This window comes from Mauremys reevesii, linkage group 2 (genome assembly GCF_016161935.1).
Source record: "Mauremys reevesii isolate NIE-2019 linkage group 2, ASM1616193v1, whole genome shotgun sequence".
In the NCBI taxonomy this organism is placed as follows: domain Eukaryota; kingdom Metazoa; phylum Chordata; order Testudines; family Geoemydidae; genus Mauremys; species Mauremys reevesii.
In genome coordinates, this window is record NC_052624.1 from 42,214,101 (window position 1) to 42,235,281 (window position 21,181).

General features: G+C 42.5%; 1 protein-coding gene across 4 annotated transcripts in view; it reads right to left on the bottom strand.

Annotated features, from left to right (window-relative positions):
• The window catches only part of SLC25A40 (solute carrier family 25 member 40), a 90,745-nt gene that overhangs the window by 29,012 nt on the left and 40,552 nt on the right, over nucleotides 1–21,181 (bottom strand). For all 4 annotated transcript variants that reach the window (XM_039523533.1, XM_039523532.1, XM_039523531.1 and 1 more), the window contains 3 exons: nucleotides 12,093–12,202; nucleotides 9,669–9,750; nucleotides 1,183–1,263 (listed from right to left, as the gene is read on the bottom strand). In XM_039523533.1, the coding sequence (XP_039379467.1) occupies nucleotides 1,183–1,263; nucleotides 9,669–9,750; nucleotides 12,093–12,202 (273 nt within the window). The remainder of the gene's footprint in view (nucleotides 1–1,182; nucleotides 1,264–9,668; nucleotides 9,751–12,092; nucleotides 12,203–21,181) is intronic.

Here is a 21,181-nt window from a genome sequence, read left to right on the forward strand (position 1 = left end):
AACCACCACATTTTCAGTTTTAGTAATTTCATGTGATAAAGATGAGGATTTTTAGTATGATTTTTTTATTCTGATAGTGTGCCTTTTTAAACAAATAAACTGAAGCCAGTGATGCTGTGAAATCTGATGTTCCAGAATTATATGGAGCATCCAATACCACCACTTCTGCCTTGTGGTGTTAGTAATACAAGGCCATAATATGACTGTGGCATATTCTAGCCCTCCCTCAAAGCATCATGACACAAAAGCCCAACTTTCAATGATAATCATCCTGATTTTGTTTTGGGCCTTCTGGAATTCATTAGCCCGCAGTATCCTACAAGCCAGCAACTGTCCAGAGTGATTTACCATAGTAAACTCTATTCCCAGCTACCACCCTTCTACTCAGATGCAAATCAAGATCTCAGCAAAACTTCCTTAAACATTTATGACTGCAGACAGAAAATGCTGTTGAAGCTGCAGCTTTGTTTCTGAAGACAGAGAATATCAAAAGGGTTAGTGAGAAAAAACAGAACCAAAAAAAGGGGCTGTCATGTGGGGCTGGATGTTCCTAAGCACTGATGCGGTAGTAGTAGTGACTGGTAGGAGATAAATCACACTCAACCCAATAATAAAATTAGACCCCCACTGAGCCTCTAAAGAGAGTTGGATCTCTCTTGCCCCCAAGAACAGACTTCTTAAGTGTCTCCAGGTTCCGGTCTGTCTTAGTTCTCTGTTGCTTTACAAATTGTATCTCTTACCTGCTGGAAAAGCTATTTTCACTTGCAAAAACTACCTTTTCTCCCTATATAATAACTGGACATAAAACACTTTTTTGTTTTGTTTTTCATAATTCGTTAGCTGCAGAACTTTTCACACCACTTTCCTGTCAGTGACAATTTGGGAAAATAATTACAACTACATTAATTGATATAACTGATACATGTACTACATGCTAATTGTCACATGCTTGCAAAATAAACCACCTGTTCTTAGACACTGTTAGACATCTTAATTGATAATCTCTCAATTAAGAGTGGGCTAGAATTGCATATATATTTCATGACTGCTCCACAGCTAACAACATTCATGTGGAAGGACACAAGTATTTTTTATCTTGTACGTGTTAGATTCTATAAAACCCTGTTAATGATTAAATCCACTTAATTTTCTTTTTTCTTGGAAATATATTAAAACAGTTACCAGCAAATAATCCAGTAAACCCATGCTCAGCAACAATTGTCTTCATTACTGTCCATGTTGATGTGGACTTCTTCTGTGATACTAGATAAGAGTACAACAAAATAAAGTGTGAATTAAATAGTATACAATTTAATACCACCACAGAAAAGTAATAAATACTCTTGAAAATTAGAGGGATCACATCAATCAAATGCACTAGCTGTTTTTATTTTAGTCACATTTTAAATTTGTTTTACATTAATTTTTGACATACCGATGGAAAATGAAGGAGTTGTTTTATTGTTTCATAAGTATCACATGCACCTCTCTGTTAGATATTATCCTGCCTGACTGCAATGAGTTAAATCCAAGAAGGCTGCTAAAGGAGAAGCAAACCAGAAAAAAAAATAGTGGCAAACATAAGCCTGGGGAAATTATAAATTGGGGAATGCTCCTGCTTTGTTCCCGTAAGGCTGGCCTGGTTAACTGTGCTCAAGGCCAAAAGCCTAGGATCAAAGGGGATCCTAAGCCTTAAAGATGCTGGCCCAGGAAGGAAAGGGACTGAGTGGATTATCAGCAGCAGTGGCTAGAAATGAGCCTCTGGCAGACAGATACAAATGAACTGCAAAAAGGAAGTTAGCTCTACCAGTTCAGAGATGGAAATACGGGGGGCCTAACTGAGCTATGGATAGAGAGGTTAAGCCTAGGTAAAGAAACATGCATACAGAATTCTTTTTTGTTTTAGCTCCGTGACGCATGGCCAGAAAGGGTTAAACATCCTGCAGAATAAATGACTCAAATTCAACCCTTAAAGACATGTGGGGAGATAATGTTTGTGGTTTTGTGTATTTACAGCTATATGGGTAGTGGTCAACAATGTAATCAACAGTCCCTGTCTATGCTGTATTCTGATGATTCAGAGATTAAAAAAAAATCGTTACTCACCTTCTCGTAACTGTTGTTATTTGAGATATGTTGTTCATGTCCATTCCAATCAGGTATGCGCATGCGCACGCGCACAGTAGCTGGATGATTTTTCCCCTAGCAGCAACTGTAGGGTCGGCCTGGGCGCTCCTTGGAGTCATGCCTTCATGGTGTCCAATATACAGCCCTGCCGACCCTGCACCCCCTCAGTTCCTTCTTGCCGGCTACTCCGACAGAGGGGTAAAGAGGGTGGTATTGGAACGGACATGAACAACACATCTCGAAGAACAACAGTTACGAGAAGGCGAGTAACTTTTTTCTTCTTCGAGTGCTTGTTCATGTCAATTCCAATCAGGTGACTCACAAGTCCAAGTTCAGGAGGCGGGATCGGAGTCATCCACTGATTAAAGCATTGCTCGTCGAAGGCAGCATCGTCCTGGCCTGTTGTGTAATCACATAATGTGTGGTAAAAGTGTGGATGGAGGACCATGTCACTGCTCTGCAGATTTCCTGAGTAGGGATCTGAGCCAGGAACACTGTTGTTGAAGCCTGCGCCCTGGTGGAGTGTGCAGTGATTGGGGGTGCGGGAACTCCCACCAGGTTATAGCACTCATAGATGCAGGATGTGATCCATGATGAAATGCGTTGTGAGGACATGGGTAGGCCCTTCATTCTGTCTGCTACCGCCACAAACAGCTGGACCGATTTTCTCAAAGGCTTTGTTTTTCCGATGTAGAAATCTAGCGCCCTGCAAACATCTAGTGAGTGGAAAGAGAACAGGAGTACTTGTGGCACCTTAGAGACTAACAAATTTATTTGAGCATAAGCTTTCGTGGGCTACAGCCCACTTCTTCGGATGCATGGAATGGAACATATATTGAGGAGATATATATACACATACAGAGAGCATGAAAAGGTGGGAGTTGCCCTACCAACTCTAAGAGGCCAATTAAGTAAGGGAAAAAAAAAACTTTTGAAGTGATAATCAAGATAGCTCAGTACAGACAGTTTGATAAGAAGTGAGTGGAGTGTCTGCTTCCTGCCTCTAGAATGAGGTTTAGGGTAGAACACCGGGAGAACACAGAGGCAGTGTCGGTGCTGTTGTAGGTGCTGAGGGTGTGTTTTGCACCAAAGCTGCAATCCAGGCTGCTGATACCTCCGGTGCCATAGTGGTCAGTGCCAATGCTGCAGTCGGTGCCAAGAATGGCCCCAGAGGTGTCAGTGTTAACTCCCGAGGCACTGGCTCCGGTGCCAACCGTGGTCGAACGAATGTCGTGGAACCACAGATGCTGCACCTGAGCGGGACCTCTGGCTCCGACCCTGGGCTTGATGGAAAGCCCACGGAGTCCAAAAGGGCTACTGCTGTGGATTTTGCCACTGAGGGGCCCATTGCCTATGGTGCCATGAGGAGGATCTTCTGCTGCTGCTATAGTTGGAGCGGTATGAGTCCAACTCCGAATAGGAGGACCAGAGTGGCGCTGCTCCTCTCGAGTTAGAGCATTGAGAAGCAGGGGACCGACTGTGCTCTCTGGATGGCGGAGCTGGAGCAGATGGGTGCCGAGGTGATGGGGATCAGCGTGCCATCATCGCCAGCTTTCCTTTAGAGTGCACAGGGGATCAAGATGGAACCTGCGGTGCCAAGACACTCTCCTGTCTTGGTGGCAAGAATGGCACCATGAGCCTCAATAGGTCCTGGACTGCCTCAAAAGCCTGCAGGGTGGACGGGAATGGTAGATGATCCGACAGGTGCGGTGAGCGAGACAGGCCCTGACTTGACTGCCTCGCTTGGGCAGGAGTCTATGTGGCCCCACTCTGAGTTCCTGAGCCATGGCCCGACTGAGGTGCCACTGGTGGCTGGTCCCTGGGTTTTGCCAAGGGAGATCGACCTTTCTCCGACCTCTTTTTCTTCTGCACCAGTGGTTGGGACCAGTGCCGAAGGCTGGAATGACCCTGAGAGGTTCCATGATAGTGCCTAGCTTCCTTGCTGGCATCTTTCTTTGGCGCTGAATCCTTTGAAGACGGCACCGGAGCACTCTGCGCTGAAGATAATGTGCCGGGAGCAGGATCCCTGGTCCCCTGGGTCCAAGTGAGGTCGGACAGCTGCCTCTATAAGGATGATTTTGAGACACTGCTTCCTCTCCTTAATAGTTCTCGGTCAGAACTCCCGACAGATCTTGCAATGGTCTTTCTGATGACCCTCACCAAGGCACCTTAAACAGGAGGTGTGGGAGTAACTTTTTGGCATGCATTTCATGCAGATCTGGCAAGTCTTAAAGCCCAGGGATTGAGGCATTCCTCAGTAACAAATGGGGGAGGAAATGGGGGAGGGGGAACCCTCATAACTAAAACTTATAAAGAAACTACTAAACTAAACTATACTAACTAGTGGATACTAACTATGTACAGCATAAAAAGTACTGCTAATCCACTTGCCAAAGCAAGAGAAGAGCAAGGGGAAGTTCCAGCTACCATCACTGCCGGTAAGAAGGAACTGGGGGGGTGCAGGGTTGGCAGGGCTCTATATTGGACACCATGAAGGTGCGACTCCAAGGAGCACCCAGGCCAACCCTACGGTTGCTGCTAGGGAAAAAATCTTCTGGCTACTATACACATGCGCACGTGCATACACCTGATTGGAATTGACATGAACAAGCACTCAAAGAACATCCTAGCATTTAAATTAATTGTAAACACGGGATATCTCTGTATTCATGTCTCTTTGAAATGTATAGCAAATCATCTGTGAATGGTGGAGGAATAGGCAATTGTCTTATGTTAATTCATATAGCTAAGTACTGGTGATGGACCCACTTCAAAGACACCCTGATTACCTATTGTTCCCCGAGGGACTCCAACTTGTTAAAGAAGGATGATATTGTACAAAATCATCCTTCGGTCCCAATCCTTCTTATCTCAGATCTGCTTAAGTTTTATTGGGGAAAGTTTGAGTCACAAGATTGAGGTCCCAGTTATGCTAGTACTCCCTGAAGATGATATCAGACATTGGACTATAAACTATGAACTAAATTCTAAAGGAACTCTTTGTAACTACAAAGGTCACCATCTTTGCTATGAATTTGAACCTCAAAAATTGAACTCATGTCTGTATGTATATTGATCTTTTACCCATACTCTCTCACTTTTTTTTTTAAATAAATTTTAGTTTAGTTAATAAGAATTGGCTGTATGTGTGTATTCAGGTAAGATCTGGACTATTCAATATCCTGGGAGGTAACGTGTCCAATCCTTTGGAAAGATGTGGATAAACTGGAGAATGTCCAGAGAAGAGCAACGAAAATGATTAAAGATCTATAAAACATGACCTATGAGGGAAGATTGAAAAAATTGAGTTTGTATAGTCTGAAGAAAAAACAGAGGGGACATGATAACGGTTCTCGAATACATAGAAGGTTGTTAGAAGAAGGAGGGAGAAAAATTATTCTCCTTAACCTCTGAGGATAGGACAAGAAGCAATGGGCTTAAACTGCAGCAAGAGTGGTTTAGGTTGGATATTAGGAAAAACTTCCTGTTAGAGTGGTTAAGCACTGGAATAAATTGCCCAAGGAGGTTGTGGACTCTCAGTCATTGGAGATTTTTAAGAGCGGGTTTATACCGATTTTAGGAGCGTTAAACCGATTTAACGCCGCACCCGTCCACACTAAGAGGCCCTTTATATCGATATAAAGGGCTCTTTAAACCGGTTTCTGTACTCCTCCCTAAAGAGAGGAGTAGCGCTAATATCGGTATTACCATATCGGATTAGGGTTAGTGTGGCCGCAAATCGACGGTATTGACCTCCGGGCGGTATCCCACAGTGCACCACTGTGACCGCTCTGGACAGCAATCTGAACTCGGATGCAGTGGCCAGGTAGACAGGAAAAGCCCCGTAAACTTTTGAATATCATTTCCTGTTTGCCCAGCGTGGAGCTCCGATCAGCATGGGTGGCGATGCAGTCCGAAATCAAAATCCAAAAAGAGCTCCAGCATGGACCGTACGGATGTGATCGCTGTATGGGCAGACAAATCTGTTCTATCAGAGATCTGTTACAGAAGACGAAATTCCAAAGCATTTTAAAAAAATCTCCAGACAGAGGCCACAGCAGGGACTCAGCACACTGCTGCGAGACAAGCGTAACGGAAAGCCAAAGAATCAAATGGACGCTCATGGAGGGAGGAAGGGGGGACTGAGGACTCAAGCTATCCCACAGTTCCTGCAGTCTCCAAAAAGTATTTGCATTCTTGGCTGAGCTCCCAATGCCTGTAGGGTCAAACACATTGTCCAGGGTGGTTCAGGGCATAGCTCGTCAATTTACCCCCCCACCTCCTCCCAGAAGTAAAAGGAAAAAAAATCGTCTCTTGACTTTTTTAAATGTCACCCTATGTGTACTGAATGCTGCTGGTAGAAGCGATGCTGCGGCAGTGACCTGCAGCATCCTCTTTCCCCGTCCCTGGTGGCAGATGATACAATATGACTGATATCCATCAGCAGCAGCAGCAGCCTGGTGGCAGATGGTACAGTGCAGTAGGACTGGTATCCGTCCTCATCATCAGCCCGTGAGTGCTCCTGGCTGGCCTCCGTTGAGGTCGGCCGGGGGTGCCTGGGTAAAAAACTCCTGGTCATTCCCAGTAGATGGTACAGAATGGCTGGTAACCGTCTTCATCATAGTAACATGGGGCTGAGCTCCATCAGCCCCCGCCCTTCATGTGTAAAGAAAAGATTCTGTACTGCCTGGACTATCATAGCAGCGGGATGCTGGGCTCCAATCCCCCACACTGCTTAATGTCCTGTCTGGACTATCATAGCAGCTGGAGGCTGCCTTCCCCTCATTTTATCTCACTAACAAGTCACTGTTTGTTATTCCTGCATTCTTTATTACTTCATCACACAAATGGGGGACACTGCAATGGAAGCCCAGGAAGGGTGGGGGAGGAGAGAAGCAACAGGTGGTGTTGTTGCAGGGGCACCCCCCATGAATGGCATACAGCTCATCATTTCTGCGGGATCTGACACGGAGCGGCTGTGCTCTCTGGTTCCCTGATACACTGGTTCTCTAGTATACTTGCCCCATATTCTAGGCAGGACTGATTCTATTTTTAAATACCATAAAGGAGGGATTGACTCGGGGAGTCATTCCCATTTTTGTCTTTTGGGCCCCCGGCCGACCTCAGCCAGGGGCACCCATGACAGCATCAGACAGTACAGTATAGAAGGACTGGTAACCGTCATCTCATTGCCAATTTACAATGGCAGCAGATGGTACAGAACGGCTGATAACCATCTCTGCTATCATGCAAAAGCAAATGAATGCTGCTGTGTAGCGCTGCTGAATCGCCTCTGTCAGCGGCATCTAGTACACATACAGTGACAGTGACAAAAGGCAAAACAGGCTCCATGGTTGCCATGCTATGGCGTCTGCCAGGGCAATCCAGGGGAAAAGGGTGCGAAATGATTGTCTGCCGTTGCTTTCCCAGAGGAAGGAGTGACTGACGACATTTACCCAGAACCACCCGCGACAATGATTTTTGCCCCATCAGGCACTGGGATCTCAACCCAGAATTCCAAGGGGCGGGGGAGACTGCGGGAACTATGGGATAGCTACGGAATAGCTACCCACAGTGCAACGCTCCAAAAATCGATGCTAGCCTCGGACCGTGGATGCACACCACCGAATTACTGTGCTTGGTGTGGCCGCGTGCACTCGACTTTATACAGTCTGTTTTACTAAACCGGTTTATGTAAAATCGGAATAATCCCGTAGTGTAGATGTACCCTTAGACAAACACCTGTCAGGGATAGTATAGATAATACTTAGTCCTGCCATGAGTGTTGGAGACTGGACTAGATGACCCCTTGAGGTCCCTTCCAGTCCTATGATTCTATGATTCTATAGACAAAGTGATCAGAACCTTTTTTACTAGCCTGAAATTAAGAATATCTTCTCTCACAGTTTTTAAAGAAACTTCTACTGTTTCCACTTTATTTTCTAGAGGCGAGAGCTTCTATGTAAATATGTGATTCTGAATCAGGCTACTCAAATCTGTTTCATAACAGATGGATTGCTAACAAAGTCAATTCAGTCTTTGATTACTCCATAGTAAAGACCTGATTCAATAGCCATTAAAGTTAATGGGAGTTTTTCACTAATCATCCAGACCCCAGATGATTGAGAAAAATAGATGTTTATATGCTGAATGCACTGCCTTAAAGTGTAATGGTGGCCAATTGTGACCAAGAGTTAAAAAGCCTTTTTTCCCCTGCCAATTTTGTCTTACCCATCCCTTTAAGTTATTGGAGTATTCACTGCTACATATTTCACCATTATGCTCCCATTTCTTATTTGTCTTTTCTTTGTAGACCCCATTAAAAAGTGAATATTTAAAAATACCACTTGAGAACAATGTAGTCCTTTTCTGGATTAAAGTTAAAAAAAAATATTTAAGGAGAGACATTCCTCTTTTCTAATAGGGTGGGTGGGGCTAGATGTGCAAACAATTTTTATCATGTTACTCCTGTCAACTCCAAAGAGTTTTTCCACAGAACATTGTTCAAGTTCAGTTTATAGAAGAAACTTAGAAAAAATTTGCCTCATATGAGTTGCATTAAATCTGGATAAATATTAGGATCCCTTGAGACCCTCTTCCACTCAATTTGACTCCAGAATTCACCACTCAGGTACCTTTATTTAGCATTCAGCAACACTAGGCCCAAGCTGTCCAGGCTCAATCGCAGGGAGCGGATGCAGGGTACATCACAAAACCAAGTTACACAGCCAAACTTTTCCTTATATACCTCTTTACTAACACCTGCATTTCTGACTACATATTATATCACACACTTCATGATTGGCTTGGTTGCTTTTCAGGAACTAATCCCTGTACAGCATGCTCTGTCCATATGCAGTTCACCATAACCTGATCTCTACATTCCAGGTTTATCTCATCCATTGGTCCTAGTACCAGGGTATTCCTGCTTATTTTGGCTAGAGTGACTCCAGCCTAATGCTTGTTACACCCTTATCTACAACTTAATCTTCCATTCACACCCTCTGAGAAATGAAGTTAGACGTTGACATGTCAAGTTAGACATACAACGTTCTTCAGTTTTTCTTAACTGAAACAGTATTATCAGTAAACATCACCAGCTTCTCATTTTTTCTCTCCTCCAAGTCATTAAAAATACATTAAATAGAACAGTTCCTGTGAAGTATTCCAGAAGACATTACAGCACATGGAAAACAGAACATGGCAAATTACAGCATTTTGAGATACATCATAGGAGAAAGGATATGGGGACGATTTAAAGTCCCCACTAGAAATCCATGTAATTAAACAGAATTATGTTTTAAGATTTCCCATCTTTATTATTTCCAATTAATAATATGCACTCCAGTGCACAAGGCCAACAATGGCTCTTCTTCCCATTTAAGACCCACAATAAGACATAAGTGGTACAGTGGACTTTATTTGAGCCCTCTGTGCTGGGGAGAATTTCATCTTTGAATAGTGGAATGATAGATAAAGATAGCTCCTAAGGTAATCTAAAATGTAAAGAATGTGCAGTAATCTAGTTCAAAAGAACTTACAGTTTAAGGTCTCATATTCCCAAATTTCAGTTTGTTTGTGTGTTTTCACCACATCAAATGGTAAAGTTACTGTAGCTGCAATCTATTAAAGAGTAAAGAGATCACTTGTTATATAAAGTTTGTGAAAAAAGCCAAAATTAAATCTCATTAAATACACAAACTAGAATAGCTGCTTAGAAAACTTATATCATGTCAGTAATGTATACAATCTAAGTTTTTGCATAATGCACAAAGGGCCCATCCTTCTCATAAGGACTTCCAATGGAAGCAGGATAGGAACCAAAGTGGCTACTTGTTTTATACTGAACCTGATAGTCATAAAAGTTTCTATGTTAGCATAAATGCCCATCTGTTGTGGACTACTCAAGTGCCCTTCACAACCAACTTGGACAGTAGGCCTCATAGTTGAGGTACACTTTCTCTGTAAAACTAACATGTGGATTGCTTACTTAGGCCAGGTCTACACTACAAAGTTTTGCCAGCACAGCTAAGTCAGTCAGGAGTGTGAAGAGATGGGATCCTTGTCCGACGGAGCTGTGGCAACAAGAGCCCTTAGTATAGAGTGGTGTTTCCCAAACTTGGGACGCCGCTTGTTTAGGGAAAGCCCCTGGCAGGCCGGGCCGGTTTGTTTACCTGCCGCGTCCGCAGGTCTGGTCGATCGCGGCTCCCACTGGCCGCGGTTCCCTGCTCCAGGCCAATGGGAGCTGCTGGAAGCGGCAGCCAGTACATCCCTCGGCCCGCGCCGCTTCCAGCAGCTGAGGTGTGTGCTTTGCTTTGTCCATGATCAAACACATCAGATTTTGCCTTACAGCATTCTATCTGCTACAGTTTATTTTGCAATTTCAACTACAAGGTCTCTCCACCAAAACAAAGTCTGGTACTGTATCCACCCACAGATGGTTTGGTATTCCCTCACTTGATTATATGTATTTAAAAGAGTTTTTAAACATTAACTCACTGCTAAAAAGTAGTCATTTAAAAAATCCTGAATTGTTTTCCTTTTCGTTGAGTATGAACGCACAGTACACATATATGCTACAGAAAATACTTCATAGCTATGCTAATCACAATGCTGTGTTTATCATCTGTAAAAATAAATACCCGTGAAACAGAATTATTTTTAAAGTTTGATTAAAACCCCAAGACAACAGCATTTTCAAATGATTGCGGCTTACTGTAAATTGTCTAAATGAACCGAAGTCAACCATATAACAATCAACTGAGTTTCCTGAGAGGTTGTGATTCCACCATCCCATTATGTTGATAATGATCTTGAACTGAAGTTGTGAGTTTAAAAACAAATTGGTAGGTCTTTCCAACAGCTAGGTATCTTAAAAATGTAAACATGCAGGAAAGAATGAGAACATTTTTAGTATCATTAACTCCCCACCCCACAGGCACACACCATATTGTTCTTGTTAGAAAAAGTGAAAAGGCAGCAATTATACTATGCATATGTTAAAATAGATCTAAAAGCTATCAAGTATCTGAAAACAACATATTCTAGCTTTGCTGTTATGGTTACTTTGAGGCCTAACAGTTGCCCATATAGTGCTTCTTTTCAAACAAACCATTTTCACAAAATTAACATGATTGAAGTAATGTGGAAATAATAGCCAGCTTTGGCAAAGTTCAGGCTAACTGTAAGCTTCAGCTGTGATTGTTTCCTGAACTCTGCCAATACTTCTTATTTATTTTATTTTATTTTATTTTATTTTATTAACTGCAGCTACAGACTCCATGATTTAACAGGCTGCTAAAATCTGTAGTAATAGAAAAAAGTTTTAATAAGATTTCCAATCAAAACTACTTAGATATCTTTTACACTGTATTTTACTTTAACATTTTATTAACTAACGAGGAGTCCAGTGGCACCTTAAAGACTTCTTCCTCTCCAAGTGCAAACAGATGGACATCCTACCAAATGGACTGAAGGTAAAAAAATCCATTGCAATTGACATATTTTTAACTGTTAGTCTTTAAGGTGCCACCGGACTCCTCGTTGTTTTTGTGGATACAGACTAACACGGCTACCCCTCTGATTTTATTAAATGTTTTCCAATTTGCTTCACTTACAAATAAAGGCAATAACAATTCAAGTGTTTCATCACCAGATAACTATATTTTATGTATAGCTAAAGACGCATTGATTCTAACCTTGTGTTCAACAACATATTCACAATTTGTAGGAGAATCATCTGTAATTTCACTCCTTGTGTTTTATTAATTACAGATACAAACTCCCAATGAATTGAACAATTTATTAGAAACATCCTAAATGAAGACATGTTAGCATGTGGTGTGGTAGAGGATATGGCATTGAACAGAGCACTTTGGAGGGAGAGGACTATAGAGAACCCCATCTGATGGGATTAATGCAAGGAAGAAGTTTGCTTAGAATATCAGTAACAGAAACAGACTTACAGAACCAGCTGCTGCCCCTGAAGTAAAGCTGATCATAAATGTTGGTTCATGTACATCAAATGTCTTGCACAACCGCTTCTTGATGCGTTCATAGTGATACCAGTACATTGCTATGGAGATAGAAAAAAAAATCTCCGAAACCCGAAACTTGCAACAAGCAACATAAATCTGTGTACCAAACACAGAAGAACTAATTCATTCCCCTTCTTTATCTCTTATACATCTAAAAATGCTACTGTTTGCATGCTCTTACCCTAAGAATGCCAGAGCAAAGAAAAGGAAGAAAAATCCAAACAAAAACAAAAAAGGAGAGAGAGAGTAATACAGAAAAGGATGCAAATTTAAAAAGAGAAGGAAGGAGACAGAAGAGACCGGGAAAGAGAAAGGAAGAAGAGAGGACTGGCACAAAAGACAGGGCACTAATGAAAGTGGTAGTCCTCATATTTATGAAAAAACTGAATGAGTAGGATACACAACCAAAAGCTGTGCTGTTCTTTTTTTTTTAAGCAACAGATCAATAGATTGAAAACAGTATGTATTTATTTGAATGTGAAATATTAGTAAAAAATGGCTGAATATGTATATACAATTATGTCAATGTTCAAAATTGCACACCCATACATACTTGTCACACATTATCATAATTCAATATGCTGTTAAAATTAATAGAAAATTGCATATTTAACTTTCACCAAATGTGGTTGTAAAGCTTAATTTCTAAACCAAATTCCTAGAGTACAAAGGCATTTGCACTTATTGAGAACTAAGTCTACAGCAAATTTTCAATTTAAAAAATAATTCATTTTCTGTTAGAGTGAAAAAAATCTGAAAATTTCTTTAAAAGGCTGAACACACTCTCCTCTTCCTCACATCCATACTCAGAATTCAAAACACAGCCAAAGGGATATTCACTATTATAATAATTCTAAATGATCATCTCAATAAAGGTTGTCTCTAATGTGCCTATTATTCTGTGGGGAAAACAAAAATGTTTTGATGCTACTTGAAGTTGAGGTTTACAATGACACTGAGCTCATCTTGGAACTTTGCTACACTGATAATTAGACAATCTTTCAAACACTTTGGAAAGGCAGCCCAAGATTTCAGCAGGATAGTTCTAAAACTGTTTGAGGAAAACAGGTTTCAAAGTGGTAGCCATGTTAGTCTGTATCGGCAAAAAGAACGAGGAGTACTTGTGGCACCTTAGAAACTAACAAATTTATTTGAGCATAAGTTTTTGTGGGCTAAAACCCACTTCATCAGATGCATGCAGTGGAAAATACAGTAGGACGATATATATAGTGTGATAGACCCAGGCCAGTTGGGTACAGCAGAATAGCAGAAGGCAGATATACTGGCCACTGGATTAACAGTTTTCTGTTCCCTGACTGACCAGAGCAGGGGCTGCTCCAGGCTAATGAGAACACCTCACTCTAATTAACCTGTAAAGAGTCAGGTGAGGCCATTCAGTTAATGTGACCACCTGACTCTAATTAAGGCCCTGCTGTTACTATAAAAAGGGCTCACTCCAGTCAGGCAGGGGAGCCAGGGAACCAGAGGAGAGGAAGTGCGGCTGAAGGGCTGGTTACTAAAGACACCCCCAAACCATCGTTAAAGGAACCCTAAGGTAAGGGTGAAGAAGGGAAAAGCAGGAGAGCTGTGGGGAAGTGGCCCAGGGAAATGTAGCAACTCTGGCAGTGAAAGGTTGGCTGCCAACAACTGCTACCATTAGGGTCCCTGGGCTGGAACCCGGAGTAGAGGGCGGGCCCGGGTTCCCCCCAACCCACCACTACAGGAACAGCCCCTGGAAGGGGAAGTCAGGTCCCTGTCAGGACAGGAGGCTGAAGAGAGACTGTGAGAGTTCTCTCACCAACCTCCTTGCAGCCTATGATGAAAAGGGCTCAGTAGACTGTAACCCTGGCCCTAGAGAGAGAAGGGCTATGTGGAGGGTCACAGTGAGCCACTGAGGCTAGCATAAACTGCCTAGAAGCGCAGGACCCACAGGAGCAAGGTCAGAGCTCTGCCACAATAGATAGAGGACATGAAAAAATGGGTGTTGCCATACTAACTATAAAGAAAGTAATCAGGTAAAGGTGGACTATTATCAGCAGGAGAAAAAAAACTTGTGTAATGATAATCAGGATGGCCCATTTCCAACAGTTGACAAAAAGGTGTGAGTAACAGTAGGGGGGAAAAATTAACATGGGGAAATAGGTTTTATTTTAATAGTATGTAAAACCTAATTACCCTTGAAAAGAGCCACTTCCAAAGCGCTGGAATGCCGCCCCTTGAGAAGTGCTGCCCCAAGCACATGCTTGGAACGCTGGTGCCTTGAGCCAGCCCTGAGTAGGGGGTCGCACTCAGAGGCTTGCTGTGTGAAAGAGATCATCAGTACAAAACTTTGAGAACCACTAAAGTAGATCAAGCAAATTAGCACTAGCAGCTCAAAAATCACATATACACCTAATGTCTGTGTTGATGGCAGGATTTCCTGTAGGGAATTTCCAAAAAACTATTTCAAACTTCCATGTCTATAGTTAAAAGGATGTGCTACATACAGTTCCAAGACAGATTCATTCTGAAAAATAAAATTAAAATTCTTCTATGCTTGCATGAGGTGATTTACTGGCTTCATGAATTAACTGAAAAAGTTAGTTAAATTTCTATGTATATTTTCAGTGTTACTTCCTATTCACATTTTATAAACAAAAACTTTATTAACACAGAGCAAAGGTTGCCCAGTGCTGCATTGTGCTGTTTCATAATGCAGAGAGTGTTAAACTTAACTTAACCCTCTGAAAAACAGGAAATATAAAGTTAAGCTACATGCTACCTCTTCAGCATGACCTTAACTCTTCCCCTGAAGCTGCAAAATAGCCACTGGGAATGCCTCAGTAAATGTAGGTTCCATAATAGAGACCTGAGAAACAACTACAATACTGTGCAATTATTTTGCGCTGTGTTCCACACATTTTAACTACAGCATTTCTTTGTCTCCAATTCCAACTACTATTCAGAGAGTTAGGTGCAGCTGTACTGAATGGAGGTGGGATAAACTGAAGCAGGCTGGCAGAATTGTTGCTGTGAATGATGAGAGGTGCATGTGTACCCTGAAAGATCAACTATGCCTAATTTCAGCACTAAATTCTGTAGACTGTCGCAGTAGAGGAACACAAGGGCATCTTCTTGTCATGGGGATTGTCATCTGTCTGGTGGCACATATGACAGTGGTCTTCAGGGGCTAATGAGGGGTCAGTGAAGGCAATGTCTCAGAGAAAATCCTTAGGGCAAGAGTGAAGGAGAACCAAAATGGAACCAGATTGCTGGCACTTACAATTAAAAAAGTCGTAGAGCAGTTTTTAAACTAAGGGCTGGAGGAAAGCCAACAAGTGCGTACGAGCATGTGGTTCCGACAGAGACATTCCTTAGAGGAGGATCTATTAATGGAGATTCTCTATGTTCCAGTAAGGAGGAGAGGATGGATGATGATAAAATACAGGTAGGATCTGATGAGAAACAGTCAAATGAAAAAAAGTCCCATTCAATTATATCATGTAATGGCAGACAACTGAAAAGTGACAAATTTTTGAAGTGCTTATATGCCAATGCTAGAAGTCTCAATAATAAGATGGGTGAACTAGAGGATATTGATATAATAGGCAGCACAGAAACTTGCTGGAATGAGGATAATCAATGGGACACAGTAATACCAGGGTACAAAATATATCGGAAGGACAGAACAGGTCATGCTGCTGGGGGAGTGGCACTATATGTGAAAGAAAGCGTAGAATCAAAAATCTTAAATGATCCAAACTGTACCACAGAATCTCTATGGATAGTAATTCCATGCTCTAATAATAAGAATATAGCAGTAGGGATATATTATCAACCACCTGACCAGGATGGTGACAGTCACTGTGAAATGCTCAGATTAGAGAGGCTATTAAAATAAAAAACTCAATAATAATGGGGAATTTCAACTATCCCAATATCGACTGGGTACATGTCACCTCAGGACAGGATGCAGAGATGAAGTTTCTTGATATCTTAAATGACTGCTTTTTGGAGCATCTAGTCCTGGAACCCACAAGAGGAGAGGCAATTCTTGATTTAGTCCTAAGTGGAGCACAGGATCTGGTCCAAGAGAGGAATATAGCTGGACCGCTTGATAATAGTGACCATAATATAATTAAATTTAACATCCCTGTGGCAAGGTAAACACCAAAGCAGCCCAACACTGTAGCATTTAATTTCAGAAAGGGGGACTACACAAAAATGAGGAAGTCAGTCAAACAGAAATTAAAAGCAGGAGGTGACTACATCCACCCTGATCGAACTGGCCCGGTCAACACTGGTTCTCCACTTGTGAGGTAACTCCCTTCTCCTCATGTGTCATTATATAATGCCTGCATCTGTAACTTTCTCTCCGTGCATCTGAAGAAGTGAGGTTTTTTACCCACTAAAGCCTATGCCCAAATAAATCTGTTAGTCTTTAAGGTGCCACTGGACTCTTTGTTGTTTTTGTAGATACAGATTAACACGGCTACCCCATGATACTTGACACTATGCAAGAAATTAAAAGGTACAGTGTAAAAAGTGAAACCCCTGCAAGCTGTATGGAAACTTTTTAAAGACATCATAATAGAGGCTCAACTTAAATGTATACCCCAAATTAAAAAACATAGTGGAAGAACCAAAAAAGTGCCACCATGGCTAAACAACAAAGTAAAAGAAGCAGTGAGAGGCAAAAAGGCCTTCTTTAAAAACTGGAAGTGAGGAAAATAGAAAGGAGCATAAACTCTGGCAAATGAAGTGTAAAGATATAATTAGGAAGGCCAAAAAAGAATTAAGACCAGCTAGCCAAAGACTCAAAAAGTAATAGGAAAAAAATATTAAGTACATCAGCAGCAGGAAGCCTGCTAAACAACCAATGGGGCCACTGGACAATCGAGATGCTAAAGAAGTACTCAAGGACAATAAAGTCATTGCAGAGAAACTAAATGAATTCTTTGCATCTGTCTTCACAGATGAGGATGTGAGGGAGATTCCCAAATCTGAACCATTCTTTTTAGGTGACAAAGCTGAAGAACTGCCCCAGATTGAGGTGTCCTTAGAGGAGATTTTGGAACAAATTGATAAACTAAATAGTAATAAGTCACCAGGACCAGATGGTATTCACCCAAGAGTTCTGAAGGAACTCGTATATGAAATTGCAGAACTACTAACTGTAGTCTGTAACCTATCATTTAAATCAGCTTCTGTACCAAATGACTGGAGGATAGCTAATGTGACACCAATTTTCAAAAAGGGCTCCAGAGGTGATCCCAGCAATTACAGGCCAGTAAGCCTGACTTCGGTACTGGGCAAACTGATTGAAACTATACTAAAGAACAAAATTGTCAGAAATATAGATGAACGTAATTTGTTGGGGAAGAGTCAACATGGTTTTTGTAAAGGGAAATCATGCCTCACCAATCTACTAGAATTCTCAGAGGGGGCCAACAAGCATGTGGACAAGGGCAATCCAGTGGATACAGCGTACTTAGATTTTCAAAAAGCCTTTGACAAGGTCCCTCACCAAAGGCTCTTAAGTAAGGTAAGCTGTCATGGGACAACAGGGAAGGTCCTCTTATGGATTGGTAACAAAGGATAGGAATAAATGGTCAATTTTCAGAATGGAGACAGGTAAATAGTGGTGTCCTCCAGAGGACTGTACTGGGCCCAGTCTTATTCAAGATATTCATAAATGATCTGGAAAAATAGGTAAACGGTGAAGTGGCAAAATTTACAGATCATACAAAACTACTCAAGATAGTTAAGTCCCAGGTAGACTGTGAAGAGCTACAAAAGGATCTCTCAAAACTAGGTGACTAGGCAACAAAACGGCAGATGAAATTCAATGTTGATAAATGCAAAGTAATGCACATTGGAAAACATAATCCCAACTAAACATATAAAATGATGGAGTCTAAATTAGCTGTTACCACTCAAGAAAGAGATCTTGGAGTCATTGTGAATAGTTCTCTGAAAACATCCACTCAATGTGCAGCGGCATTCAAAAAAGCGAACAGAATGGTGGGAATCATTAAGAAAAGGATAGATAAGAAGACAGAAAATATATTACCTATATTATATATTATAAATCCATGATTTGCCCACATCTTGAATACTGAGTGTAGGTGTAGTCCCTCCATCTCAAAAAGAGATGTATTGGAATTGAAAAAGGTTCAGAAAAGGGCAACAAAGATTATTAGGGATATGGAACAGCTGCCATATGAGGAGAGATTAATAAGACTGGGACTTTTCAGCTAGGAAAAGAGACAACTAAGAGGGGATATGATAGAGGTTTATAAAATCATGACTCGTGTGGAGAAAGTAAATAAGGAAGTGTTATTTACTCCTTCTCGTAACACAAGAACTAGGGGTCACAAAATGAAATTAATAGGAAGCAGGCTTATAACAAATAAAAGGAAGTATTTTTTCACACAATGCACAGTCAACCTGTGGAACTCCTTGCCAGAGGATGTTGTGAAGGCCGAGACTATAACAGGGCTCAAAAAAGAACTAGATAAGTCAATGGAGGATAGGTCCATCAATGACTATTAGCCTGGATGGACAGGGATGGTGTCCCTAGACTCGGTTTGCCAGAAGGTGGGACTGGGCTACAGGATGGATCACCTGATGATTACCTATTCTGTCCATTCCCTCTGGGGCACCTGGCATTGGCCACTGTCGGAAGACAGAATACTGGGCTAGATGGACCTTTGGTCTGACCAGTATGGCCATTATTTTGTTATGTTCCAAGTCTGGGGTGATTTGTGTGGAGTAGTCTCAGTGTTTGCATGTAGGCCAGCTGTAGATAGCGGTTTGTTATGCCTGACCCAAGTTCTGCCTTATCAAGAGAAAGTGTGAAATTTTGTCCAACAGTGCTCAGTTCCTAAGGCATTCTGCAGTATATGGGGGTATGTTTTCACTGCCATGTGGGCTTGTGGTATAACTTCAGTGTTGCCCCTATCCTGACTCCTGTCTGCTCACAAGTCTCTAGCTCAAGTTAGGTGGCACTTTAAACTCAAGCTAGCTGGTCTGTCAGGGGATACGGGTTAAAGTTCAAGTGTTGCTGATGCTCAAGCAGGTAATGCAGTGGGAACAGTGCAACTCTGCATTGCTAGTCCAATCATTCTGTTCAGCTTGAGTGTTATTTCACTATGTAGCCACTCTTACTCAAGCTAGGCTAACTCAAGAGGAGTTAACTAGAGCTAATTCTGAGTGCTAGTATGTGTGTTATTGGTGTGCCAGGGTACTGCTCAAAAAGGGCAGAGTTAAAGTTGCATTGCAGAGGTGGCATGTACCTTACTTTGTGTTTCCTGGTGTTCAGAAGGTTATATTTAGTCACTCTCCGTATTCTGGAAGGGCACAAGGCAGCACTGAACAACCTTAATCTGCATAAATGAAGTTTTGGGGGAGTTAATTTCCCTGTTTAAAAATAAATAAATCTCCATTTCCTCATGTAACTCAGTCAAGCTCTCCCCATCTGTGCCTCTGACTCCTTGGCAGTAATTTCCCCTGTCACAAAAGGCACTGGCTGCACATCAGTCCTAAACCATCTCCTCATCGCCCATCTCTTTGCATGATCAGCACAATCTAGTCCTTTCTCCCAGCCCTTCTCCCTATTGATAAGATATAGCCAGGACTCTGAAAGTTAAGTAGCTGGAAAGAAGATGGAGAGACTGAGGGTATGTCTACACTACGAAATTAGGTCAAATTTATAGAAGTTGATTTTTTAGAAATCTATTTTACACGGTCGATTGTGTGTGTCCCCACTTAAAACCATTAACTCGGCACAGTGCATCCACAGTACCAAGGCTAGTGTCAACTTCCAGAGCACTGCACTGGGGGCAGCTATCCCACAGTTCCCACAGTCTCTACCGCCCATTGGAATTCTGGGTTGAGCTCCCAGTGCCTGATGAGGCAAAAACATTGTCACTGGTGGTTCTGGGTAAATGTCATCAGCCCATCCTCCCCCCGTGAAAGCAATGGCAATAAATTGTTTCGCACCATTTTTCCTGAGTTACCCGTGCAGACAACATATCACGGCAAGCATGGAGCCCGCTCAGCCACCGTCACCGTGTGTCTCCTGGGTGCTGCCAGACGTGGTACTGCAGTGCTACACAGCAGCAGCTCATTGCCTTTTGGCAGCAGATGGTGCATTACGATTGGTAGCCATCGTCGTCATCTCCTGGGTGCTCTTTTAGCCTACCTTGGTGAGGTTGGTCGAGGGGTGCCTGGGCAGATGTGTGCGCTCCTGGCTGGCCTCGATGAGGTTGACTGGGGGCGCCTGGACATAAATTGGAGATGACAATGGCCAGCAGTTGTACTGCACCGTCTTCTGGCAAGCAGCCAGGAGACGACGATGGCTAGCAATCGTACTGCACCGTCTTCTGGCGAGCAGCCAGGAGACGACAATGGCTAGCAGTCATATTGCACCATCTGCTTCCAGCCTAAGATGTATAAGAGAGATGGAGTGGATCAAAACAACAGAGACCAAATTTGTTTTGCATTCATTTACTCCCCCTTCCCTCCCTCGGTGAATTGCAGGGGAAGGGATAGCTCAGCAGTTTGAGCATTGGCCTGCTAAACCCAGGGTTGTGAGCTCAATCCTTAAGGGGGCCATTTTGTGTGACAACCCTGGAAGTCATGTCATCAGTCACCCCTCCCTTCATCAGAGCAACAGCAGACAATCGTTTCGTGCCTTTTTTCAGCGCAGACGCCATAGCATGGCAATCATGGAGCCCGCAGTTATGAGCACTGTAAACACCATGCACATCATCCTGCAGTATATGCAGAACCAGAACCTGCAAAAGCAAAAACAGGCAAATAGGCAACAGCAGCGCAGTGACGAGAGTGATGAGGACATGGACACAGACTTCTCTCAAAGTGTGGGCCCGGCAATGTGGACATCATGGTGTTAATGGGGCAGGTTCATGCCATGGAAAAACCGTTTCTGGGCCCGGGAAGCAAGCACAGACTGGTAAGACCGCATAGTGTTGCATGTCTGGGACGATACCGAGTGGCTGCGAAACTTTCGCATG